The 23434-nt window shown below is 39.1% G+C and overlaps 2 protein-coding genes across 4 annotated transcripts in view; one reads left to right on the forward strand and one right to left on the reverse strand.

The window, feature by feature from the left end:
* The window catches only part of LOC127510966 (fish-egg lectin-like), a 736337-nt gene extending 722755 nt beyond the window's left edge, over nt 1-13582 (forward strand). For both annotated transcript variants that reach the window (XM_051891170.1, XM_051891169.1), the window contains exons 2-7: nt 11912-11932; nt 12054-12131; nt 12231-12458; nt 12562-12770; nt 12858-12985; nt 13109-13582. In XM_051891170.1, coding sequence (XP_051747130.1) covers nt 12074-12131; nt 12231-12458; nt 12562-12770; nt 12858-12985; nt 13109-13250 — 765 coding nt within the window. In that variant the 5' untranslated portion in view covers nt 11912-11932; nt 12054-12073 and the 3' untranslated portion in view covers nt 13251-13582. The remainder of the gene's footprint in view (nt 1-11911; nt 11933-12053; nt 12132-12230; nt 12459-12561; nt 12771-12857; nt 12986-13108) is intronic.
* LOC127510965 (fish-egg lectin-like) lies at nt 23-23191 on the reverse strand. 2 transcript variants are annotated; one of them, XM_051891166.1, is made up of 6 exons: nt 22877-23191; nt 1390-1467; nt 1069-1296; nt 669-877; nt 440-567; nt 23-324 (listed from the first exon to the last, which is right to left on the reverse strand). In XM_051891166.1, the coding sequence occupies exons 1-6, from the start codon at nt 22983-22985 to the stop codon at nt 183-185; spliced, it is 894 nt and encodes a 297-aa protein (XP_051747126.1). In that variant the 5' UTR covers nt 22986-23191; the 3' UTR covers nt 23-182. The 2 variants fall into 2 exon arrangements, with proteins under 2 accessions (XP_051747126.1, XP_051747127.1); XM_051891167.1 differs by lacking the exon at nt 22877-23191 and adding an exon at nt 1582-1733.
* Nucleotides 23192-23434: the final 243 nt, after the last annotated feature.

Raw genomic sequence — 23434 nt, forward strand, 5'->3', positions numbered from 1 at the left:
GACACAAAATAACAATGTAACACAAAACTTTATACATCTAACTTCAATAAGCAAAAAAACAAAACTCAACTTTCATTGACTAAACAGCAAAGAAAAGAAAAATAGTAAAAACAAGCTTTATTTTCAGTTTTCTGAGTTTAATGATCATTGGGTTCCTCTGAGATGCATGATGGACATCTTCATCAAGTACATCTTCTGATGGATCCATCACCACAGATGACCCACAGCCTCCCCAGATCGTAGGTCACATGTTTGTGGCTGTTGGGACAGACAACAATCCCTTGCCATCCTGTGCCAGCAGGATTTGATGGAGAGACTCCGAGTCTAAAACAGATAAGTATGACAGTTTCTAATAAGTGAAAATTATTTTTGAATTTGACTTTTGTTAATTTTTAAAAAGGTTTCTTAAAACAAGCTTTCAAAGCTATTTTCAGCTCACCTTTGCAACAAAGACCCCTGAAAGTTGACACCATAGACACTCCCATCAGTTGCTACTTCGACCATAGACAGAGTTCCATTAATAATATCCGAAAAACTTGACCCTCCACAGGCAGAACCCGTCACATTCTGAGAAACACAACAAGATACAAACAACTCACTTGACTAAAACTGTGTACTCAGAATTTTTCTTTTTGTTTAATACCTTCAACTCTGGATTTTACTCTTACCTTTTTGAGGAAGACATTATCTGTAAAGTTCACTCCCCAACAGCTGTACGGGCCACAGCTGTAGTACTTCAGCCTTCCTGTGAGTTGTGTCCAAACTAAATTTGCAGGGGGTCCATTGTTATTAGTATCCCTATTAATGCAGGAGACATCATCTATTGGATTAACACCTGCAACAATCTCACTTCCAGCATCCACCTGTTTGAAACTTCCTAACAGTAAAATAAAGAGATTGAAGGGGAAAAGTCAGACAAAATATGGACCGATAATAAAATCTGCATTCAGCATCTTGAGTTATATATATTTATTTATATGTATATTTATATTTATATTTATATTTTTATATATATATATATATATATATATATATATATATATATGTGTGTGTGTAATTTTTTTTAACCTTGAATCTGCCTGAAGCTTCCGCTCTGAAACTTGAAGAGGATGTTTGCTGGACTCACTCCAAACTCTCCAGCAGGTCCAACAGTAAAATGCTTCAGTGATCCACTTATTTTTACAAAACTGTTTCCCAGAAATAGGAAGACTTCACTGTCATTATTGACTCCACCCACTAAGCCTAATCCAGCGTCGATCTGCTTCAGGTTACCAGGAATCACTTCACACTCTAAAGCTATGGAAAAATTTGGGTTGGGTTCATTTGAATTATTCTGCAGATATTAGTAGTATATGTTTATGAATCCACAAACACACATTCATAGTTTACCTAGAGTATAAAGAAACTGGCAGCTGAAGAGTAGCAGGATGCACTGAAAGGCTTTCATTGTGCTGTTTTTGTCTTGTCCTGTACATAAACAGAAATCAAATGTCCATGATGTAAAGTCTTATCAATTCCTTTATAACATACATGAACAAAACAAACAAAAAACATAATTACATGGTTTGAAATTAAACCAACCTTTTATTGATCTTAGATGTTTCAGCTGGTTTCAGCAGTCCACTTCTCACAGCCACAATGTTTGGAGATGTGAGATGGTAAATGACTTTTAGGTTTGTTTTTATAGCTGTAGTTTGTTTCCTGATTGGGCGAGGGGAAACCCTGCTGTGGGGAATTATGCAAGGGATCGTGATCTACTGCTGGGTGGAGCAGAATTTAGGCAGAACTCTTATGTCACTGATTCTTATGAACTTGCAATGTTCATTGACTGAATAGCTTTTGTCTCCACGTGTACACCCATATGTCCTCATGCCATTCTTCATGTCACATTCATATGATGCAACTGGATTTTTTTATGTTTGGTATAGCACATATGATGCTTAAAACCTGGTACAAGGTTGTTTAATATAATTGGAATGTAAACCTCAACTAGAAAATAAGAACCTTGCCTTCTGCGGTAAAGTCTTTTTGAAGTAGTGTAATGCAGTTAAACAAGGATTGCAATGAAATTACATAACTGAATACATAAAGCATCAGAAAAGGTTATGGTGAGCCACTTACAATGGACAATTATGTGGGTATGTGGGTAAGAAGGAATATCAAGCTTATATTGTATAAAAGCAATTGAATTGTTTTTTTAAAACTTTTTTTTTTCGTTTTGCAGCATATAGTGTTGCAGTCATGGAAAATGTTGTTTTACACTAAAATCATGTTCACACACATTGTTTACATTGTTGGCCGTACTATTACACAAGAACACAAGTTGTAATGATGGGTCGACAGAATGTGGATCCATTTGCAGCTAATTTATTAAAAGGACTTACAGAGCAGACAGGGCAAAGGCAGAGGCATAAACAGTAACAGGCAATGGTCGAGGCAGGCGGCAGACAAACAGAATCAGGGTACAGGCAGGGATCAGGGCAGGCAGCAAACTATCACAGTCCAGGAAACAGGCAAAGATCAGGGTAGGCAGCAAAGGGTCGCAGGGAATAAACAGTCCAATCGATAACAGGTAAACAGTCCACAGAAAAACGCTCAGAAATGATCACCAAGGCAAATCAAGACTTCGCGATGTGTGTGTGTCTTATATAGTGTGAGTGTGATGCGGTGCAGGTGTGTGTGCAATCAGTCCCAGGAATGAAGGCCCATGGGAAACGTAGTCCGAATGAGAACTGATCAGTATTCCGGTGATGGCTCCCTCCGGTGGTCCGGAGGAAGGGCCGAAGGAGCCACATTCGTGACACAAGTACAGACAAGAACGCATACTGATAATCTGTTAGTGATTCCTTTTTGTTTCCTTGGTTTCTAGAATGTTCCCTTTTGTTGTCATGGCAACTCATGGATTGATTGATTTGTAACACCTGCCCCTTGTTTAGACATTTAGTTACTCTGTGTATTTATAACCCTCAGTTTGAATAATTCTTTGTCACTTCTTGTCAGTGTTAAGCTGGATTGCTATTCTTCTGTGTTCTGACTGCTTCCATGTATTTGTTATTTTGATTAAATTGTTAATTTGATTAATTGTTAATTAACTGCTGTGCTTAGATCATGACCCAATTCTCCTTTACTGCATCCAGCTGTGACAGAAGAACGGACCATAAAAAAAATGGATCTAACAGCAGTAAGGATCCTCTTCCTCTCACAGGGGGATCGTTCCCTTGAGTATCACACACAGGACTTTTTAGATCTGGTCCATTACATCCATTACAATGACAACAGCAACAACAGCAACAGCCTTTGTTTGTTTTCCGTCTGCCCCGAGATGGTATTTGAGGGATTTTTAAAGAGTATGTGGATTGGGTGCTTTGTCATTGTGGACCCCCCTTCACTATCTGTAAGGGAGGAAGATCTCAACCGCTCAGCATCTGCACCTGACTCAACTCATGACTCACTCCCATCATTGAGGTGCCTGCTATGAGCTGGGTCCCAAATGAATGTTTATTGGATAATCAGGATAATGTAATGTTGTAAGATCACCAGTCTCCACTGATCCCATTCAGCGTCCTGTCTCATTTGTCACCACTGGCCATGCTCAGCTCCAAGTCTCCTCCATTGCTATGGTCCCACCCAGCGCCAAGTCTGTTTTGTCACCCTGCGCCAAGTCTGTTCTGTCACCCAGCACTAAGTCTGTTTTGTCGGCCAGCTCCAAGTCCTCTTCATTGCTGATGGTGCCGCCTAGCCTCCCACTCCCTCCTCCTCCATCAACTCCAGCAAGATCCTCTGCCCCATCTCCACTGGCTCCCTTCAGCTCTCCCTTTAATGGCTCTGACCAGCTGCTCTGAACCACCCTCTACTGCTTGCTCAGGCTCTTCCTTTCCCCTGGTTCCTCCTTAGTCCTCACTCACACCGGCTCTGCCTCAATCCTCCAGGACCCATGGCTCCATCTGTGTGTCACCCAGGCACTCCAGCCATTGGGCTCCGCCTGGGTCTCCACTTCTCCCAGCATCACCTCATTCAGTCAGGCCCATGACTCCACCCTGGCTCCTCCCTCCATCAGTTCTGCCTTGGGTCCTTCCTCCATCAGTTCGGCCTTGGGTCACCATCCTCCTGGCTGTCTTCAGGGTTGCTATGTGCTCCTGTCCACTCTCTGCTCCACATGGACTCTTCCTCCAGCATGGACCTGTATTTTTGTTTAGCCCTCCATCCCACCCCCACAGTTTTGGCAACCCTCCCACCACTTCGGTGATGTTTTTGTTTACTATGCCAAGAGGCACCTACTGGGAAGTTTATGTGTTTTCTCTGATCAAATAGCTAACTGACTGTGAAAAGACCAGGTGTAAATGCCCTCTGAAATGCATTTGAGACGGATATAAATCTGATCACTCAAACCACTTCAGGAGGTGGTCTGGGACGCATTACAGTCAAAACCGAACAAGTCTAAATGCATCTTGTTTTTGAAACCTCATATGTACATTTTACACCTCCCAAAAATGCTAAAAAAAAAAAAAAAAAAAAAAAAAAAAAGCGTGTGAGAGCGTGTTAGTGCGTATTCACACTTGGCATCTTTTTTTTTTTAGAAGAAATTTTTTAATAATAATAAAAAAAATAAATAAACAAAAAGCTGGCAGCCAAGGGTGTCTTTTGTTGCTATAACAACAGCTAGGCAAGCGTCGCCTAATCAGCTGGTTACGGTATTGATAACTTTTGCTGAGCAGGTGATGATTTTGTTAACGACAAGTAGTAGATGATACACTTACCTGAACAACCAAGGATCCGTCCAATCTGTGCCCATACAGCCTCTTTATAAGTTACAATAAGTCAATCTACCAGCACTTCTCCATTTTTTCTTGTTATTGAAACGTCCAGTCTCGCTACTCGCTTGTCATTGGTCAGCTGTCAAAAAGGCGCTTGACGTAGGACTTTTTTTTTCTTTTTTTTCAGAAAAGTTGAAAAAGATGCGGTGGCGTTTAAAAAAGTGCTCAGGACTTTTTTGAAAACACAGTTTACTCCATGGGATTATAATGTAAAACAGACACTGGCAGCTTCAAAAAAGACTTTGACCTTTAAATTAGTTGATGATCAATAAAACGCAGCTCATATTTATTGCCTTCAGTGAGGTGAACTCCCTTTAAATCTGCATATAGCGTGGGAACTGAAGATTGGATTTAAAGCCGTTTTGCAGAGACACATTTATGTGGGCAAGTGTACATGGAATCGTTTTGATAAATTAGAAAGCAGGTGTAAACAGGCCCTGACTCTGTGTTTCCTTTTTTCACCTTGGTTTCTAGAATGTTCTCTTTTGTTTTCATGGCTACTCACTAATTGTTTGATTTGTTACACCTGACCCTTGTTTAGCACTTTAGTTATTCTATTATAGATCTCAGTTTGAGTCATTCTTTGTCCATTCTCTTCAGTGTTAAGTTGGATTGCTATTCTCCTGTGTTCTCCTGTTCTCCTGTGCTTCCACATGACAATTATGGCAGAAATGTGTTTGAGTTTAACTTGTACTTAATCCAGATTTCTCCTTAAATATCAAATTTTTACAGCCTTTGCCAGTGCGACTGAATTGGGTGAAAGTGAAAGGAATACATCAAGAAAAAGTAAAGAAAGTAAAAGCAGACAAGTCATTTCATAAGTATTATGCAAATAAGAGGTTAGGAAAATTCTTTAAAAAAAAATAATGATTGCAGAGAAAATGTTTCCTTGTGTTAAATAACACTACACGTGCTACTGATCTGGTCTGTTCAGATTTTTCCAGTACTCACCTGTTCATTCTACAATTGCCCACTTTGCTGAAATTTTAGGCTGTCAACTCTCTTTCTTTCTTTCTTTCTTTCTCTCTCTCGTTTTTAAAGGTAATCAAATATTCAGGAAGCATTAAACTGTTTAAAAGTTTAAAAGTTTTAAAATCCTGTTTAAACACTTTTATTTTATTTTTATTAAGCACAACAACTGTTTTCAATTTCAATTTTTTAATCAGAATAATATCAGTTTGCAATTTTTTATCAGAATAATTTAAGGATCATGTGAAGACTGGAGTAATGGCTACTGAAAAATCAGCCTTTCCATCACAAGAATAAATTACATTTTAACATATAAAATAGAAAATGTGTAATCGAACATGTTCACCCAACATGTTTAAAAATGATAATTTCTTATTCAAACTTTATGACATAATAATTTTGTCCTTTATATTAAAAAAAGGGTGACACTTTAGATTGCAGCCCGTAAAGTACTGTGTAAGTAAAACATTTACCTTTCGGTGTTGTAAATCTGTCTCGAATTAAGTTGTTTTTCAAATAAAGGTTTCCAAGGCAGTGATATCAGATTGTGTATGTGTTTTTATTGTACTTACCCTGTAACTTCATAGAACAAGAGGGTAACAAGCACCACTTTAATTTACAGCCCGCAATGTCACACTTACCATGAAACTTCATAGAACAAGAGGGTAACAAGCACCTCTTACCCTGTAACTACATGGAACAAGAGTTCCCTTTCAAATTGGTCACGTTTGACGTTACCTCAGAACATACTGACGAATGGGGTCTCGCCCGAGAGCCCAATCACCTTTGAGTGGTAACAAAACAAGCCAATGGTATGCTTAGTACCTTGGTCTGTTGAATTTGCACCACGATCTCCGGCCCGTTCTGTGGGTACATAAGGAACAGCGCGAGCATACTCGCATTCAAGCTTTCGCTTTGGAGCCGAGCACTTCTTTGTTGCTGCGCTTTCACCAGAGTGTGTAATCTACGAGTCTTCAGTGGTGTTGGTGTGATGGTGTGGTTTAGCGGAGATCATTTAGAAGAGCATCCTGAGTCTGCATTTGTGGATGGGTTGTGTTCCCACTGCGGGATCATGACCATCTCAGTGTTGAGATTGAGACTCAATTATCTCAAACAAGGTAGAGCCCCCTCTGCCAATCCCCAATTTAGTTCCTCTTCTCATGAGAGGGCTACTTTCAGCTGAGAGCATAGGGCTGGAGTGGAATCCTTCACAGTGTCCCGAGCACTCGAGGCTGGACAACTGGACAATTCCTGGGGGCTGCACGCGCTGATCGCCAACGCCCACCACCGGTTCCATTCGGCTGCATCAGGAAGTCACCAGTTCGTGGAAGGCACCTTTAACTGCCAGAAACCGTTCTAGGGCTACCTCCGCCTTCACTGTCCTCGATGGGGGAGTGGCCAAGGGTAAGTTCTCATCCACGCTTGTGGGCAAGGCTTACAGAGCTGCGGGTCAGGCTACATCCGCCTTGCACACCATGGCCATCCTGCAGGTACACCAGACCAAAGTGCTTAAACAGTTGCACAAAGGCAGTGCTGACCAAGGACTCATGCAGGAGGCACGCACTGCTAACGACCTTGCTCTACGGGCAACGAAATTCACTGTGCGGTCCCTTGGTCAGGTGATGTCCACTTTGGTGGTCCAGGAGCGCCACCTGTAGCTAAACCTGGCAGACATAACGGAATATGATCGGACTCAGCTCCTCAACTCCCTGGTCTCCCAGGCTGGCCTCTTCTGCGACGCGGTTGAGAGTTTCGCCCAGCAATTCTCAGCCGCCCAGAAGCAGTCTGAGTCGATTAAACATATTCTGCCCCGGCGGCCTGTTGGTGCCTTCACACAGCCTGCTCGTCGCCGAGGGCACCACCCTGCAGTCTCCTCCACTCCCGCTCGGCCTAAGCAGCAGCGAGGAGATGGCCGCAAGAAGGCAGCACAGCCTGTCTCCACCCCTCCTAAACCTGCCAAGTGTCAGGCCAAGCAGTGATCCTGAGACGGGTGACCCTAAGTTAGAGACGTCATCTCTGAAGGATATGGTAGCAGGACCACTTCTTGTCTTTCTGCTCCGCCGCTGACCCCACAGATACGTGCTACGATAGCAGCCCCTGTGTCAGATTAAGTCAGATGATTCCCCTCTCTGGGCAATACCACATGTATTTCCACAGTAAGTCTCCTTCAGCAGCACGTGTCTTTCCCTTGGCAAGACCATTCTTGCCATCTCTGACGTTGACATATCCACCCTGTTGGCTAGGTACCTCAGAGATCTTCCATATGTATCACTGCTACGCCGGTTCGTATGTGCTTTGAAAGACCTCCTACAAGCAGGCAGCCTGTTAGCATACTTCCAGCTGGAATATGCTACCCAGTGCATTCTGTGTTAAGTGTAGCCCTTCGCTCGTGCTAGGCCTCACGACAGGGTGTTATTGCTTACGCAGATCACTGGAAGACAGCCATTGTGGTGTTTAGGAAGGGACCCCATTCATCAATATGTTCTGATGTAACGTCGAATGTGACCGACTGAAAGGGAACGTCTAGATTACGTATGTAACCCTCTTTCCCTGAAGGAGGGAACAGAGACGTTACGTCCCTTTGCTACAATCGCTGTTCCGCTGAACAGGCGGGTCACACTGGCTTGGCTCCTCAGCGAAGACTTGAATGCGAGTTTGCTCGCACTGCTCCTGCTCCCGGGGCGGAGATCGCAAGCAAATTCTGCAGACCAAGGTACTCAGCATAGCATTGGCTCATTTTGTTACCACTCAAAGGTGATTGGGCTCTCGGGCAAGACCCCATTCGTCGATATGTTCTGACATAACGTCTCCGTTCCCTCCTTCAGTTACATACGTAACCTAGACGTTTCCACAATATTTAAAAAAAAAGTTGCAATAGTTTTAGTTTAACTTGAGTTAAAACATGGAAGCCCAAACTTAATTCACTTTTGCTATCAAAAAAAAAAAAAAAAATGTACTGTATAAATGCACTGATATGTACCACGTAACTTAAAAAAAAAAAAGTCTTTATGAATTGGTACACTATTACAATAAGCTATGCAGTGTATGTTCTCACTAAACTGCTCCCAAGCATAAGATTGTTGCCTATCATAATAGTAGAATAAGTACCCCTTAGTTCTAAAATACTTACAGTATAAATAATTTGTTAATTTTCCTGGTTGTTACCCCCTCATTCCGCAAACTTTACATATTGCTCCCTTGGACCTACACGTACATACTTTATTGGTACGCTATAATTACTGAAAGGTATGCTGTAAATTCAGTTTGATTAACCAGTAATTTTCCAGGCTGTAATCTAAAGTGTTACCAAAAAAAGTTTTCAGTGCTGTGACTTTTTCAGCTAAACTTTGTAACAAGGCTTCAACATACTGTCATCAATAGCTTCCAGGCTTCCAGCAAACTGTTCAAATGTGTCTGCCACCTCAACAGCCATTGCCTGGCACACTCTATACAAAAAAAATGTAAAAACGTGAAGTAACCATGTGAAGTAAACACGTGAAATAAAGAAAGTAAAAGAGCTTCAAATGAAATTACACAACTAAATACATAATCATCAAGCTATGTCCATTGCTCAAACAAAATGTTTCTTCAAGACTTTTAAATATGACACCAAACAAGCTCAGTGGCATTTGTGTCTAGACTGGTTCTTGTAAAATCATGTGTACTTGATGTAGCCTACTTGAAAACAAAACATACCTGTCAACAGTTTTTTGTTGTTTGTTTGTTTTGTTTTTTGTTTTAAGAAGAATCAAGATTGATCATCTGACTAAACCTTTAACTGTAAAGGGTTTGTATATGAGAACAGAATTGGTTGGCACAGTTTTAATTTAAAAGTGTAACTTTACAGATTTTAAACCCGCTTTGTATTGTTACAATGTCAGTTGTATGTAAATGAACAATGTTTACAAGTTCTAAGTGCTAGACCAAGAAGAGTTTATTTGTCAGCAAGTGTCAGCCAGATGATGCAAAACGCCACCATTATAACTCAAAGTTTACTAAGATACATTTCAAGCAAGGCAGTTTGTGACTTATGAATTTTCCAACCTATCTGGCAAAAGGGCTTTTTTTGTTGGTTGTTTTTGTTTTGTTTGTTTCTCTTGTCAGGTTGCATCTATTTTAAAAACATTTTCACTGCAGAGACAGCCAAAAAGCCCATTTTGCCAGTGGTGAAGTGCCCCTTTAATAAACATTAAGATAACCTAACTAACCAATTAAATGTCTGTGTATTTGTTTGAGTTGTTAAAGTTTTACATTTTATTATATATATATATATATATATATATATATATATATATATATGTGTGTGTGTGTGTGTGTATGTGTATGTGTGTGTGTTATCAAAATGCTTCTTATCTAGTCTGCGGAAGTTTCAGAAGCATGCTTTTCTTTTCCGAAAATAATAAATAATAATTTTAAAAATTAAAAATAATAAAATAATTTCAGTTATTCGTGAGCCTTACAGATCAATCAATAAATCAGTCAGAACTGACATTTATAAACAAGAAATCATGAAATATACAGTTGCCCCATAAAACATTTGTACACCTTATTCACATAAAAATTTATGAATGTCATTGACATGTGAACATAAGTGGCATATGTGAACAATTTATGCTTGAGATCTAACTTCTCTTTTTTTTGCAATGACTCTTTAAACAACTGGTACACATACACACAAAAAGTTGTTACATAATACAGTTGTAACTTTAAACTTTAATGTGCTATTTCTATTTGATTTGACCCTTGATGTACCTTACTTATATTAAATCATATTTTTGAAAACAAGCAGTTATTTCAGAAGTCACTAAATTTACCAAGAAATTCTATTAAAAAAAAAAAAAATCATTTAAAAAAAATCTCATGCAGAATAGTTAAATTTTTATATAATATTATATAACTAATTTGAATATTTAAACTGATGTAATATATTATGTGCATCCACTGCACACTTTACTATCCCAAAGAGGCCACAGGAAAGGATGACAGCGTGTGTCTGAATTTCATTCATACTACACAAATTGATATAATATAGAACATACTTTTTTTAAAAGTAAGTTTCAAATCAAATGTAGTAACTACTATACAGATTACAATTTCGGATGCATCAGATTATTTTTTGAAGCTATTTCCTCATGCACAAGTAGGCTGCCTAGCAAATGTGTCTATATATATCTATACTGTAAAGTTTAACAACAGCAGAAGAGAATGTTTACCATTTCTCTTCTGTTCTTCTATCAAATACTGCAGTGTCCCTCCCTATACATAAATGCATGTCCAGGGCAGTGGTGTGCTAGATTGTCATTTTATCTCTGGTATAACCTAACACACAGGCCAACAGTAACAGGAATACAGTAAAATGTACCGAATCAATTTACAGTAAATTACCGTGGGATCCTGGGCTATCATGCGGCATTTACAATAGAATTGAAAGGGGCCAATCCGTAACAATTTTAGTAGTACCGCCACAAGATGTAAAAAAAAAAAAAAAAAAAAAATGTTAACATGATTTTAGTGTGAAAATAATTACTTACTAACCTTTTCTGTGAAAGGTTATATCCAAATTTAAAACTTTGTTGCCATTACAATGCAACATCATACACTGCAAAACTCATATATTTTAAAAGATTAATTTAATTGCTTTTATACAATTATAAGCTTCATATTTCATAATTCATATTTTTAAATACCCCCCAAAATTTCCATTGTTACGTGCCTCATCGTAGTGATGCTTTATGAATTTACCAATGTAATTTCCTTGCAATTTTTTGAAATATTATTACACTGCTTCAGAGTGACTTTACTGCAAAAGGCGATGTTTTGATGAGGCAATGTCATTGTTGGGTTTTAATTAAGCTTCACGTTCCTTTTATATTAAAGAACCTTGTACCAGGTAATGTTAAGCATCATTACATACTATACAAACCACAAAAAAATTCCATTTGCATCATAGGAATGTGACAATGGCATAGGTGCACACGTGGAAAAAAAATCCCTTGCATAACTCTACAGCAGGAGTTTCCCTCAACCGATCAGGAAACAAACTACAGCTATAAAAACCAACCTAAAAGACATTCACCAGCATCTCCAAACATTGTGGCTGTGAGAAGAGGACTGCTGAAACCAGCTGACTCTTCTAAGATCAATAAAAGGTTGGTTTAATTTCAAACCATGTAATTATTATGTTTTTTGTTTGTTTGTTTTGTTCATGTACGTTATAAAGAAATTAAGAAGACTTTACATCATGGACATTTGATTTCTGTTTATGTACAGGACGAGACAAAAACAGCACAATGAAAGCCTGTCAGTGCATCCTGCTACTCTTCAGCTGCCAGTTTCTTTATACTCTAGGTAAACTATGAATGTGTGTTTGGGAATTCATAATCATATCATGATACTACTAACATCTGCAGAATAATTCAAATGAACCCTACCCAAATTTTTCCATAGCCTTAGACTGTGAAGTGATTGCTGGTACCCTGAAGCAGATCGATGTTGGATTAGGTTTAGTGGGTGGAGTCAACAATGACAATGAAGTCTTCCTATTTCTGGGAAACAGTTTTTTAAAAATAAATGGATCACTGAAGCATTTTACTGTTGGACCTGCTGGAGTGTTCGGAGTGAGTCCAACAAACATCCTCTTCAAGTTTCAGATCGGAAGCTTCAGGCAGATTCAAGGTTAGCAAAATGAAAATGAAACTTAAGATGTTGAATGCAGATTTCCTTATTTGTCCATATTTTGTTTGACCTTTTCCCTTCAAATTCTTTATTTTACTGTCAGGAGGTATAAAGCAGGTGGATGCTGGAAGTGAGATTGTTGCAGGTGTTACTCCAATAGATGACATTTTCTGCATGAATAAGGATACTAACAGCAATGGGCCATCTGGAATTATTCCTTGGACACAAATCTCAGGAAGGCTGAAGTACTACAGCTGTGGCCCATACAGCTGTTGGGGAGTGAACTCTCAAGAGAATGTCCTCCTCAAAAGGGTAAGAGGAGTTTGAACAAAAAGAAAAAGCCTGAGGAGTAGTCAGTTTTAGTCAAGTGAGTTGTTTGTATCTTGTTGTGTTTCTCAGAATGTGACGGGTTCTGCCTGTGGAGGGTCAAGTTTTTTTGATATTATTAATGGAACTCTGTCTATGGTCGAAGTAGCAACTGATGGGAGTGTCTATGGTGTCGACTATCAGGGGTCTTTATTGCAAAGGTGAGCTGAAAATAGCACTGAAAATTTGTTTTATTTCACAAAACTGTTAAATATGAGCAAAAGTAAAATACCAAATGATTTTCATTTATTAGAATCCATCATCTTATCACTTATCATTTCTAGACTCGGAGTCTCTCCATCAAATCCTGCTGGCACAGGATGGCTAGTGATTTCTGTTTGTCCCTACGGACACAAACATGTAGCCTTTGATCTGGGGAGGCTGTGGGTCATCTGTAGTGATGGATCCATCAGAAGATGTATTTGAATGTCCATCATGAATCTCAGAGGAACCCAATGATCATTAAACTCAGAAATCTTTTCCTTTCTTTTCTTTCTGTTTCTTTTCTTTGTTGTTGAAAGTTGAGGTTTTTTTTTATTTTTTTTATTCTTATTAAAGTTATATAAAGTTTAGTTTTGCATTATTTTGTGTCAATAAAGGTTAAATGAAATTGCACAAATGGAGTGTTACATAATCATTTTTTCTTTATAAATCAACTGATCACTGGAATAAATTAACCTAATTTTGAAAATAATTGACATGCCATGGAGAAATGCATACTTCAGTTTGTCAGAAAGAATTGAAAAAAGTTGTCATTTTGAGTAGGGACCAATTTCTTGATACATATTACTGACATGCTTTGTTTAGTATTTAAGTTTTAAGTTTTAACTGAAACCAGGCAATTTTTGTGCCCACTGGGTATCAAAAGCCGCTTTTAAACCATTGGGCCAAACGGTTCTTAGAATGGTAAGGAACGGTTCCAGTTGTGTTTCCACTTGAGCCTGGTTCGGCACGGCACAATTACAAACCGTTCTCGGCCCGGGATTCTTGGCATGGTTGTGTAACGGTACGACACCCAGCTGTACACTTTTAACCTCAAAAGTATTTTTTTTGTTCGGGCGCCAGACAGTGAAAACTGTCAAATTTTAAATATTTCCCCAGATAGCTCTAAAATCACCAGTTACAATAACCAACACTCAAATTCTCAAGTTCATTTAATTTAATTATCAAAAGGTAAGGAAAGGGAAAAAAAAAAAAAAAAAAATATTATATATATATATATATATATATATATATATGTATATCACATCAACAGAGTAACAAATTTGCATAGGCAACAATGATCATATAAGTCCAGTCCAGTAGAGAGAAAACAGCTTGAATGCAATGTCAACTCAGTTTCAGATAATTGGTGACTGTCCTGATAATCGGTTCAAGCAAAGAGTTTTTTTTTTTTTTTTTTTTTAGTCACTCACAAACCATACGACATGGCAGTACAATAAAAGTTCCAAAATATGTCACCAGATAAGTGCGTTTCTTTCCACATCCGCGTGCCCAAATCTGCATTTGTTTTCCCACATGTAAAGAAAAGAAAATTAAATCATTACACAAAACGTAAGGAGCATTTAACAAAAAGCAAAAAAAAAAACGCTCTCAATGTTAAAAATGGATGCATGAATTAAGGTGCGCGCATTTGATTGCATGCGGTTGTTGGAAAGAGTGTGTGTGTGTGTGTGTGTGTGTGTGTGGAGCAAGCGGGGAGTCACTGACCAGGTTTGAGCAGATTTCGGGTTTAATGATGAGTGCTTAGAGAATGACGAGGCGTCTAATCGACGGGAATCCATTGGATATCTCCGTATCAGCTGTGCAAACACGCATAAACTGGAGTGGGATCGCATGAAACTTGTACGTGCAAGTACAAATCAATCATTTCTTCTTCCAAACTCACTAGAGCATGTCCAAAACAGCAGGCCGGAACCACACGTCACATGACATACGTCACTCGTTGTCTCACACATCATCACGTTTGCCTTTCGTGCAGGATATCAGGAACAACGCCTCCTAGGTGCGCTATTTTCCCCCTTTTATATGCTGCGCTCATTATTAACACGCCTCCATTATGACGTTTGTTAAATAAACAGGACTACCCGCTGTTCTGCTACAGTTGTCTAACCGTGCTGAATCGTGCTGGTAGAAACGGTGAAGTGACGTCGCCACTCAGGATTGGTCACTTTTCTGTTGCCTGCTACTAGTTTCTCTGTAACTGGCTAAGAGCTCTATTTGAGCGACATAAACAAAACTTAATAAAAAATTAAAAGAAATATCTGATCATTCTCCATAACACGGTCGTTATTTACATCTTATCTGTCAAAATTTATGGACGGTATGTAATTTAAAAAATAAAACAGTGTAAACTTCTCACCAATTAGATGTGGAAATTTTAGAGTCAAATCATTAAAAGGTTGAGGTCAATCCATTTTTTATTTATTAATTTTTCTAAACAGCCTAACTGTTTTCAGCATAACACTTTCAAAAACGTGCGTACACAAGCTGAGACCTGACGCAAGATTTGATCGGAGCTACCGCTCACGTCCATGTTGATATGTCAAGTTTTGCGTGGAAACAACCATACATACAGTTTTCTGTCGTATGTTCGTTTCAAAATGAGGCCCAAAGTCACTGCTAAATACCTACAAATATGCTGCCTACACATGCTATATGAATTATCGTAAATATGAGTTTCCTAGTTAAAATTAGACATGAATGCCTTCTCAAGTTGTATTTACCACTGGGAGGCTTGGGGATAATTATTCATATAAGACATCGCCTCGTCTTATATGAATAATTTGAAATGTTTATGAATGTTTATGGTTGTCAGTTAATGGGACGCTAAATATCATTTGCCTTTAATAAGATTTTCTCATTATATAGGCAAGAATTAACCTGATATACTCCATGATTCCTGATTTTTCATTAAGGCACTTGAATGCGACAATCTCGTACTCACAACATTTCTGATAGCACATGAAGGCAACAATATTGTTGTCTTCTGCCACATTTCTCATTGACACACCCCCAACTTGTAAACCCTAACTTTAACTAGAAAAACATAAGCTTCCCACTCGTATTTACGACTTTGTAGTGCCATTCATGTGCATTCAACTCATGATACAATCTTTCCGTCTTTCCGATACAATCTTTTCTGACTTGAATGCATCAATAGCCCACCTTTTTGGCAGAGCCTATTTACCCTAACTCCACTCACCATTGTCTGATTGATCCAGACAAAATTACAAAAGAAACCCAACTGATAACAGGAGTAGTTGCATAGGGTAAGGTGGGGGGCATTAACTTTTGACATTACCAACCTGAGTTTGAATTAACCTAATTAATTATTATCCTTTTTCCCATCACATATCAGCTCAGAATAGAGCTTTTTTTTATTAAAAATTAAGAAAAACTTAAAAAAGGGAAAATAAAGTGCCTAACGGGAATGTAATAGTGGGAATAAAGTGCATAAAAGATAGGATTAAGAGTAGGTGTAGGGGAGGTAATGTCAAATACAAGTAATATAGCCTAATCATATACACTGAATATGTTATTACTGCATACTGTTTTATAATATAGGGTAAGTGTACCCATTAAGCTCATGTACCCTTTAAGCCCACTTTCAACTCCGAAGTCAAATTAAAAAAAAGAGAGAAAATCATATATTATGCTGCTAATTGTTTTAACTAATCCAGTGATTTGTTACTTCCCTGACATTTTTATTGCATACCAATCACATTTGTTGAGTTAGCCCCACTCATGTGCATGCTGTCACAGGGGACCTCACACAAAAACACCCTGGTCTTTCGGGACCCTTCAGAAATCAACACATTTCTGCAATTTTCAGCCATTTCTTTGGTAAGTACATTGATATGTCAAATGAGAGATAAGTGTATTGTTTTTGTGTGTGTGTGTGTGTGTGTGTGTGTGTGTGTGTGTATGTGTGTGTGTGTGTGTGTGTATGAACAAATAGTACTTCATCATTTTATATAATTTTCCTTTAAATGGAAAGATGAGTTTTATTAGCTTGCACACAAAGCTAATCTCAATGTCAAACCATTAACCTTACTGAAAGATATACTGCCAAATAATTAAGCATGTGAACTACAAACAATAAATGTTTTGTGATTCATTTTGCTTTAATTTACAAATAAATACATCATAAATTGTTTCATAGAGCAGATTATTTTCATAAATATATTTTTTTAAAAGATGGGCTTAAATGATACAGCGCCACATGCAAACTATAGCAAACAAAAGCTAACCCTGAATGAAAAAAAAAAAACTTAACATTTCTCAATGCGGGCACAATGAAAACTACTATGATGCTTAGTCCACATTATATTTAAGCTCCATGTATGTCTTTGTAAACATATCTTACATTTTTAAAGGAAAACATTGTCTTTTTTCACCATTACTCACTGTGGAAACATTTAAGCCTGTAATGTTAGGACGGCATGTATAAATGAGGCGATACAAGCGTTGCTCCGTTTCTGTTATTTTATTTGCAACTGCGGCACATGTTGCAGCATTAACGCACACAGCACTGACTCCTGGTACCGTATATACCTTATTAACTACGCATAACACAACAGGTACAAGTTGCTCTATACTTTACCGTATATAACCTAACAGATTCTCAAACTATCATTACATCTTCCCTTATTTCAAATATTATTCTGTATTAACATGTGAGCATTCCACAACAATACCAATAAACATAATAAATAAACAAACAAACAAACAGCTTTTAGCGTTTCTTCTTTCAAACATCTTATCAAAACAATTGTTTAGAAATTAAATCTTCTTTAGAATCATGAATGACTATCTAGGGATTCCGGGTAGACTACCGGTCACCCACATAGATGCTGAGGATTATTCTGCCTCATTTAGCAATCTATGTACTAACTACAAAGTCTTTCAAGTCTTCCTCTGGACGTAACAACTTTGTTTTGTTGTTCTGGAACGTCTTGCTCTACGTTTTGTTCTTGATTTTGTTCAGCTTGTGTCTGTTCTTCATCCACACCTCTCTTTTTGTTGAACTCACGTTGGCATGAAGATGGGTTGAAGAAACGAAGATGCTTTCTGTTCCTTCTCAAGTCTCCATTCTCTGTGCGAATTACGTAAGATCTCGGAGTTGTGTGTTTACTAACAACTGTAGCGGTCCTGTTCCAGCCTTTCTCGTTGTCTGTTTTGACTGTAACAGGGTCTCCAGGTTTGAGTTCAGGCAATGGCCGACAACCATGACGTCTGTCATAATAAAGCTTGTAGTTAGATTTCACCATTTTGTCTGTTACTCTCACCTTTAAGAAATCTGGCCACTCAGGCATCAGTTTCTTTTCCAGGACAGGAACTGGTGTTCTCAGCTGATGTCCAAACATCAACTGTGCAGGGCTGTAGCCTGTGGCCTGGATGGATGTAGCTCTGTAAGCTAGAAGAGCTACAAAAGGATCCTCTTGCCTGAGAATGTGTTTTGCGGTTCTTACTACTCTTTCAGCCTCACCATTTGACTGTGGAAAATACGGGCTCGTGGTGATGTGGTGAAACCCGTAAGCTTTTGCAAAATCCTGAAACTGTTGACCAACGAATTGCGGACCATTGTCCGTAACAAGTGTATCAGGACAGCCCCATCTAGCGAACATGTTGCTAAACCTCAAAGCCACCGTCTTTCCTGACATATCTGGAAGATAGGCAATGTCGATGAATCTAGAAAAATAGTCAACCACTACAAGGTAGTTTCTTTTGTTGACTTCACAAATGTCAGCTGCAATTCTCACACAAGGTGCGTCTGGTAATGGGGTTGTCATCAGAGGTTCTCGATGTTGTGCTAGCTTATTTGACAGAAAGCACAGTTCTCCATAAATACCTCGATCTCCTTGCTAATCCCAGGCCACCAAACACTTTGTTTTGCACGCTCTCTACACTTGACGTCAAGTTTCTTCTTGATCTCAGCTCTCATGACACTTGGAATAACGATCCTGTCACTGTAAATCAGAAGATCATTGCACACCGACAACATATCCTTCACAGCAAAGTAAGGCTTGACGTGCTCTGGAACTTGTGAAGGATACTTTGGCCATCCTTGACTAACGTACTTCATCACCACCTGCAACTCAGAATCAGTCTTTGTGCTTTCTATGACCTCATTCAGTCGTGAGCATGACATTGGCCAGGCAGCTCTAGTGGACTCCTCCAGGGCTGTATTGTCATCCGTAAGCTCTACTGAATCCAGATGTGGTGTTGAAGATGGATGTCTAGAAAGAGTATCGGCAACAACCAGCGATTTCCCTGGTACATTTTCAGCCTTGGCATTGAACCCCATCAGTCGAATGAAGAGTCGCTGGCATCTCAGGGGAACCATGTCAATTTCCTTGCTGTTGATGAGTGGAATCAATGGCTTATGATCCGTGTGAATTACAAAACTGTCCAGACCGTACAAGTACTTGGAAAATCTTTCACAAGCCCATACCACACCGAGACATTCCTTTTCAATCTGTGCGTATTTTGTTACGGTGTTGGTTAAGGTACGTGAACAGTAAGCTACAGGTCTCAAGCATCCATCATGCTGCTGAAAGAGAACTCCTCCTAGTCCATAACTGCTAGCGTCCGCACTTACGATGGTTGGTTTGTTCACATCAAAAAAGGAAAGAACCGGTGCTTCAGTCATGAGCTGTTTAACTCTTTTGAGCACTTGTTCCTGTGCATGACTCCAAGTCCAGACTGTGTCGGCTTTCAGGAGATCATTAAGTGGACGGGTTATCTCAGCCAAACCAGGTATGTATCGACCTAGATAATGAACCATTCCCCAGATCCTCTTTACTTCTCTCACATTCTGTGGTGGTTGAATATTCATTATGGCCTCAACCTTTTTGTCATCTGGTCTGACTCCACGAGTGTCAATGATATGGCCCAGAAATTGTATCTGTGTTTGTCTCAACAGACATTTGTCATCATTGAGTTTCAATCCCACATCAGAAAGTGTCTTCAAGACCCTCTGTAGACGACAATCGTGAACTTCTGGCGTTTCTCCATAGATGATTATGTCATCCATGTACGCTGCTGTACCTTCATGGTCTCTTAAGAGGTTATTCATCTCTCTTTGGAATATCTCGAGTGCACTGGAGATTCCGAAAGGAAGCCTATGAAAGAAATACCTCCCAAACGGTGTTATAAATGTCTTGAATTTAGCACTCTCTCTCTCTCCAGTGGAATTTGCCAAAATCCACTCGCTGCATCCAGTAACGAAAACATGGTTGCCCCTGACAACTGAGGGAGTATATCATCAAGAGTTGGTACAATGTACCGTTCACGTTCAACTGCTTGGTTTAAACGATTCAGGCCAACACATATTCTCACCTGGCCATTCTTCCTGGGCACAGGCACCATTGGCTCGCACCATTTAGTCGGCTCTGTAATTTCTTCGATCATGCCACACTTCACCATTCTGTCTAGTTCAGCTTTCACCTTGGAAAGTAAGAGAACTGACACTCTTCTGGCTGTCGTAATGGCATATGGGACCGCGTCTGCTTTCAGCTTGATTTTCACAGGAGTGGTTTTCAAAAGCCCAACCGACTCGCTGGGTGAACTTACATTGTCAATCCTCTGAACTAACCCAAGAGCAGCAGAAACTTCTCGACTCAGCAAGTTATTAACAGACTGACCTGCTATGACGAAAACAGTAAAGCAGTACTTGTTTCCCTTATGGTGCGTGCTTGTCTCAAATCTTCCCGTACTTCTCAATTTCCCTCTGGGACAATCCAGCGCTGCATTCACGAACATTAAGTTAGGCTTTGTGTTGAGAGCTTGATACGTTTGTTCCGATATGACACTAATGTTAAAGTCCACGTCCGTATCTTGAATCCTCAAAGTTATGGACCATGAGTCACTTGAGTCTTTTACTGTGATTGATCCAAGGAAAAACGAATCTTCATGCTCTTCCTGCATTACATTTACATCACTAACATGTAGAGTACGACACAGACACACAATAGCATAATGGCCTCTCTTACCACACTTTCGACACTCTGCTCTTCTCGCTGGGCAGTTGACACTCTTTGGATGTTGTTTGCCACATCGCATGCATTTCCCCACGATTGAGTCATTTGCTCGTGTGTTATTTTGGCCATTTGATCTCTGTGTCCATTTTCTTTCTATGCTTTCTGGCTTGAACGCCCCTTTTGGTCGAAATGATGCACTGTGCTTCCTTCGTACAACTTCATTCAATGCTGAAGAGCTACTCTGTTCAGAAACGTGACTTTTTATCTGTTCCGATTGCCGTGCGTGTCTACACGCCATCTCAAGCGATAAGTGACAAATCTTTATCAAGAACACCAATCACCAGTCTGTCTCTTATATTTTCACTTTTAGCTTCTCCAAATGCGCATGTTTCAGCCAGTTCATGTAAGCTACGAATGAATTCCTCCATGCTTTCACCTTGCTTTTGAACACGCTGATAAAATCTCACCCGTTCATGTATCACGTTGACTTTAGGCACGAAGTAGTTGTCCAATTTTGCTAAAACTATGTCGTATGTATTCTCGTCGCCATCCTCTGCGTACACAAATGTGCTGACAATGTGTTCTGCCTCCTTCCCGAGAGAATACAAAAGGGTACAAACTTGAACTTCTCCCGACTCTTTGTCCAGCTTCGTGGCTATGCGGAATCTGTGGAAACGCTGCTTCCATTCAGGCCAGAGCTCGGGATGACTGCAGTCAAAACTTTCGGGTGGAGAAAACTTTGCCATGTCGTCATGTTGACTTCTGACACCATGTAATGTTAGGACGGCATGTATAAATGAGGCGATACAAGCGTTGTTCCGTTTCTGTTATTTTATTTGCAACTGCGGCACATGTTGCAGCATTAACGCACACAGCACTTACTCCTGGTACCATATATACCTTATTAGCTACGCATAACACAACAGGTACAAGTTGCTCTATACTTTACCGTATATAACCTAACTATCATTACAAAGCCCACCTTATGTGTTTCAATGAGGAATCTCTATTTACACACTTTGATAAATTTTCTGAGTGAAAGTGTTTAATGAAAACATTTCTTTGTGTGCTTTTACCTTACTAACCTTTTACCTTAACTTACTACCTTAATTTACAACTATATGTAGATAGGCCTACAAATTACACACATTAATTCAATTGAGTTTTGTCCTAAAGTGCCCTATGTATAACCAGGCATAACTCGGGAGCCAATCCGAGTTAAGGCTCTAGACTCCGGGCATGGAGAGGTCCCAAAGAGACCAGGCAAAACTTGGGACCCAATTCTCCATATTCTGGGAATGGAGGGGTCACCCAGTGGGCTTACTTATCTGTCATTGAATAAATATATTGATGTTTTACTTATTTAATATCAGTAAATTTTTTAATTTTGTGAATTAATCATGACATGGGCTTATTTGGAACATATGCAGGTTTAAATGCTACCAAAGTATCAATTAAGCCCATGCCAGACTTCTGACATTATTCATAAAATATCTTTATTTTATATTCTAAAATGTACATCAACTAATCAATACATTTTCAAACGAGAGACAAATCTTGCATTTTAACAAATTATTTTTCTTATAAACCATGTCAATATCCATGAAAAAAACCCTGAACTTAGATTTTGGTTGGCTTAATAGGTACACTTACCACTATAATTACATTGAATTGAAAATATTACCTGCCACTATTTGCACTAAGTGTAATCTAACAACTATTTACACTTCAAAATAGTATCTAAGAAAATACTGTTATTTTCACTTAGTGCAAAGGAAATACTTTTGGTTGCTTTTTCACTTGGTGTACCTACCCACTAATTTACACTTAGTATAGCATCTATTGCTGCAAATGGCCTCTGTTTATCTAATGCAACAACTATACATTCAAGTGTGACTTGAATACACATTTTCTATAATAAGAATGTTTTTAATTTCTGATATAAAATTCATTTTGAAAAAAGGACAAAGGGTTTAAAACGGGTGTACAAGCGACTCCCCAACTGATTCACTTCAGGAAATTTCATTAATAGGATGAACAGAATATTGAATAAAAAGCATTGCGTACCTTTCCAGGGATTTACAATCTCTCCGCAAGTCTGCCGCATCGTCACGAAGCGAGATGCTGTTGAAGGCTGCGAATGGCCACTCTCGTGCAGAGATAGGAAAGTTGTCATTCCTGCCCGTCCCTCTCGCGGACTATCAGCGCGAGCCAAACCCCGTAACCATCGCACGGCAGTGTTGTCTGCATGTTGTCTTACTTTAAACTCGATGACAGGTCCTTCGGAGTTGACCCATCTCGAGACACCTTTCACTTGATTTCCACGGAGGGACTGAAAATCGCCATCCAAAGGCGGGAAATTGGCGTCACGTGCAAAAACTAACGCTATATCGCAGCACTTCCGCTGTGCTAGGTAGCTAGCTATCAGTCATCTGTTCGTTTGTTAATTCTACGAAAAAAAATATGATTTTGTAATTTTGAGACAAAGCAAAACTACTGAAAATTATTTTTATAGCACCACGATAGGCTATCACATGCACTGACAATAGCCGTTGTGGCTTTGTCCTGACTCCTATTAATAATAACGTTCAAATAATTTATTGATTGAGTTTAATTAGGCCTATT

The sequence above is a fragment of the Ctenopharyngodon idella genome, chromosome 4 (genome assembly GCF_019924925.1).
Source record: "Ctenopharyngodon idella isolate HZGC_01 chromosome 4, HZGC01, whole genome shotgun sequence".
Lineage (NCBI taxonomy): Eukaryota > Metazoa > Chordata > Actinopteri > Cypriniformes > Xenocyprididae > Ctenopharyngodon > Ctenopharyngodon idella.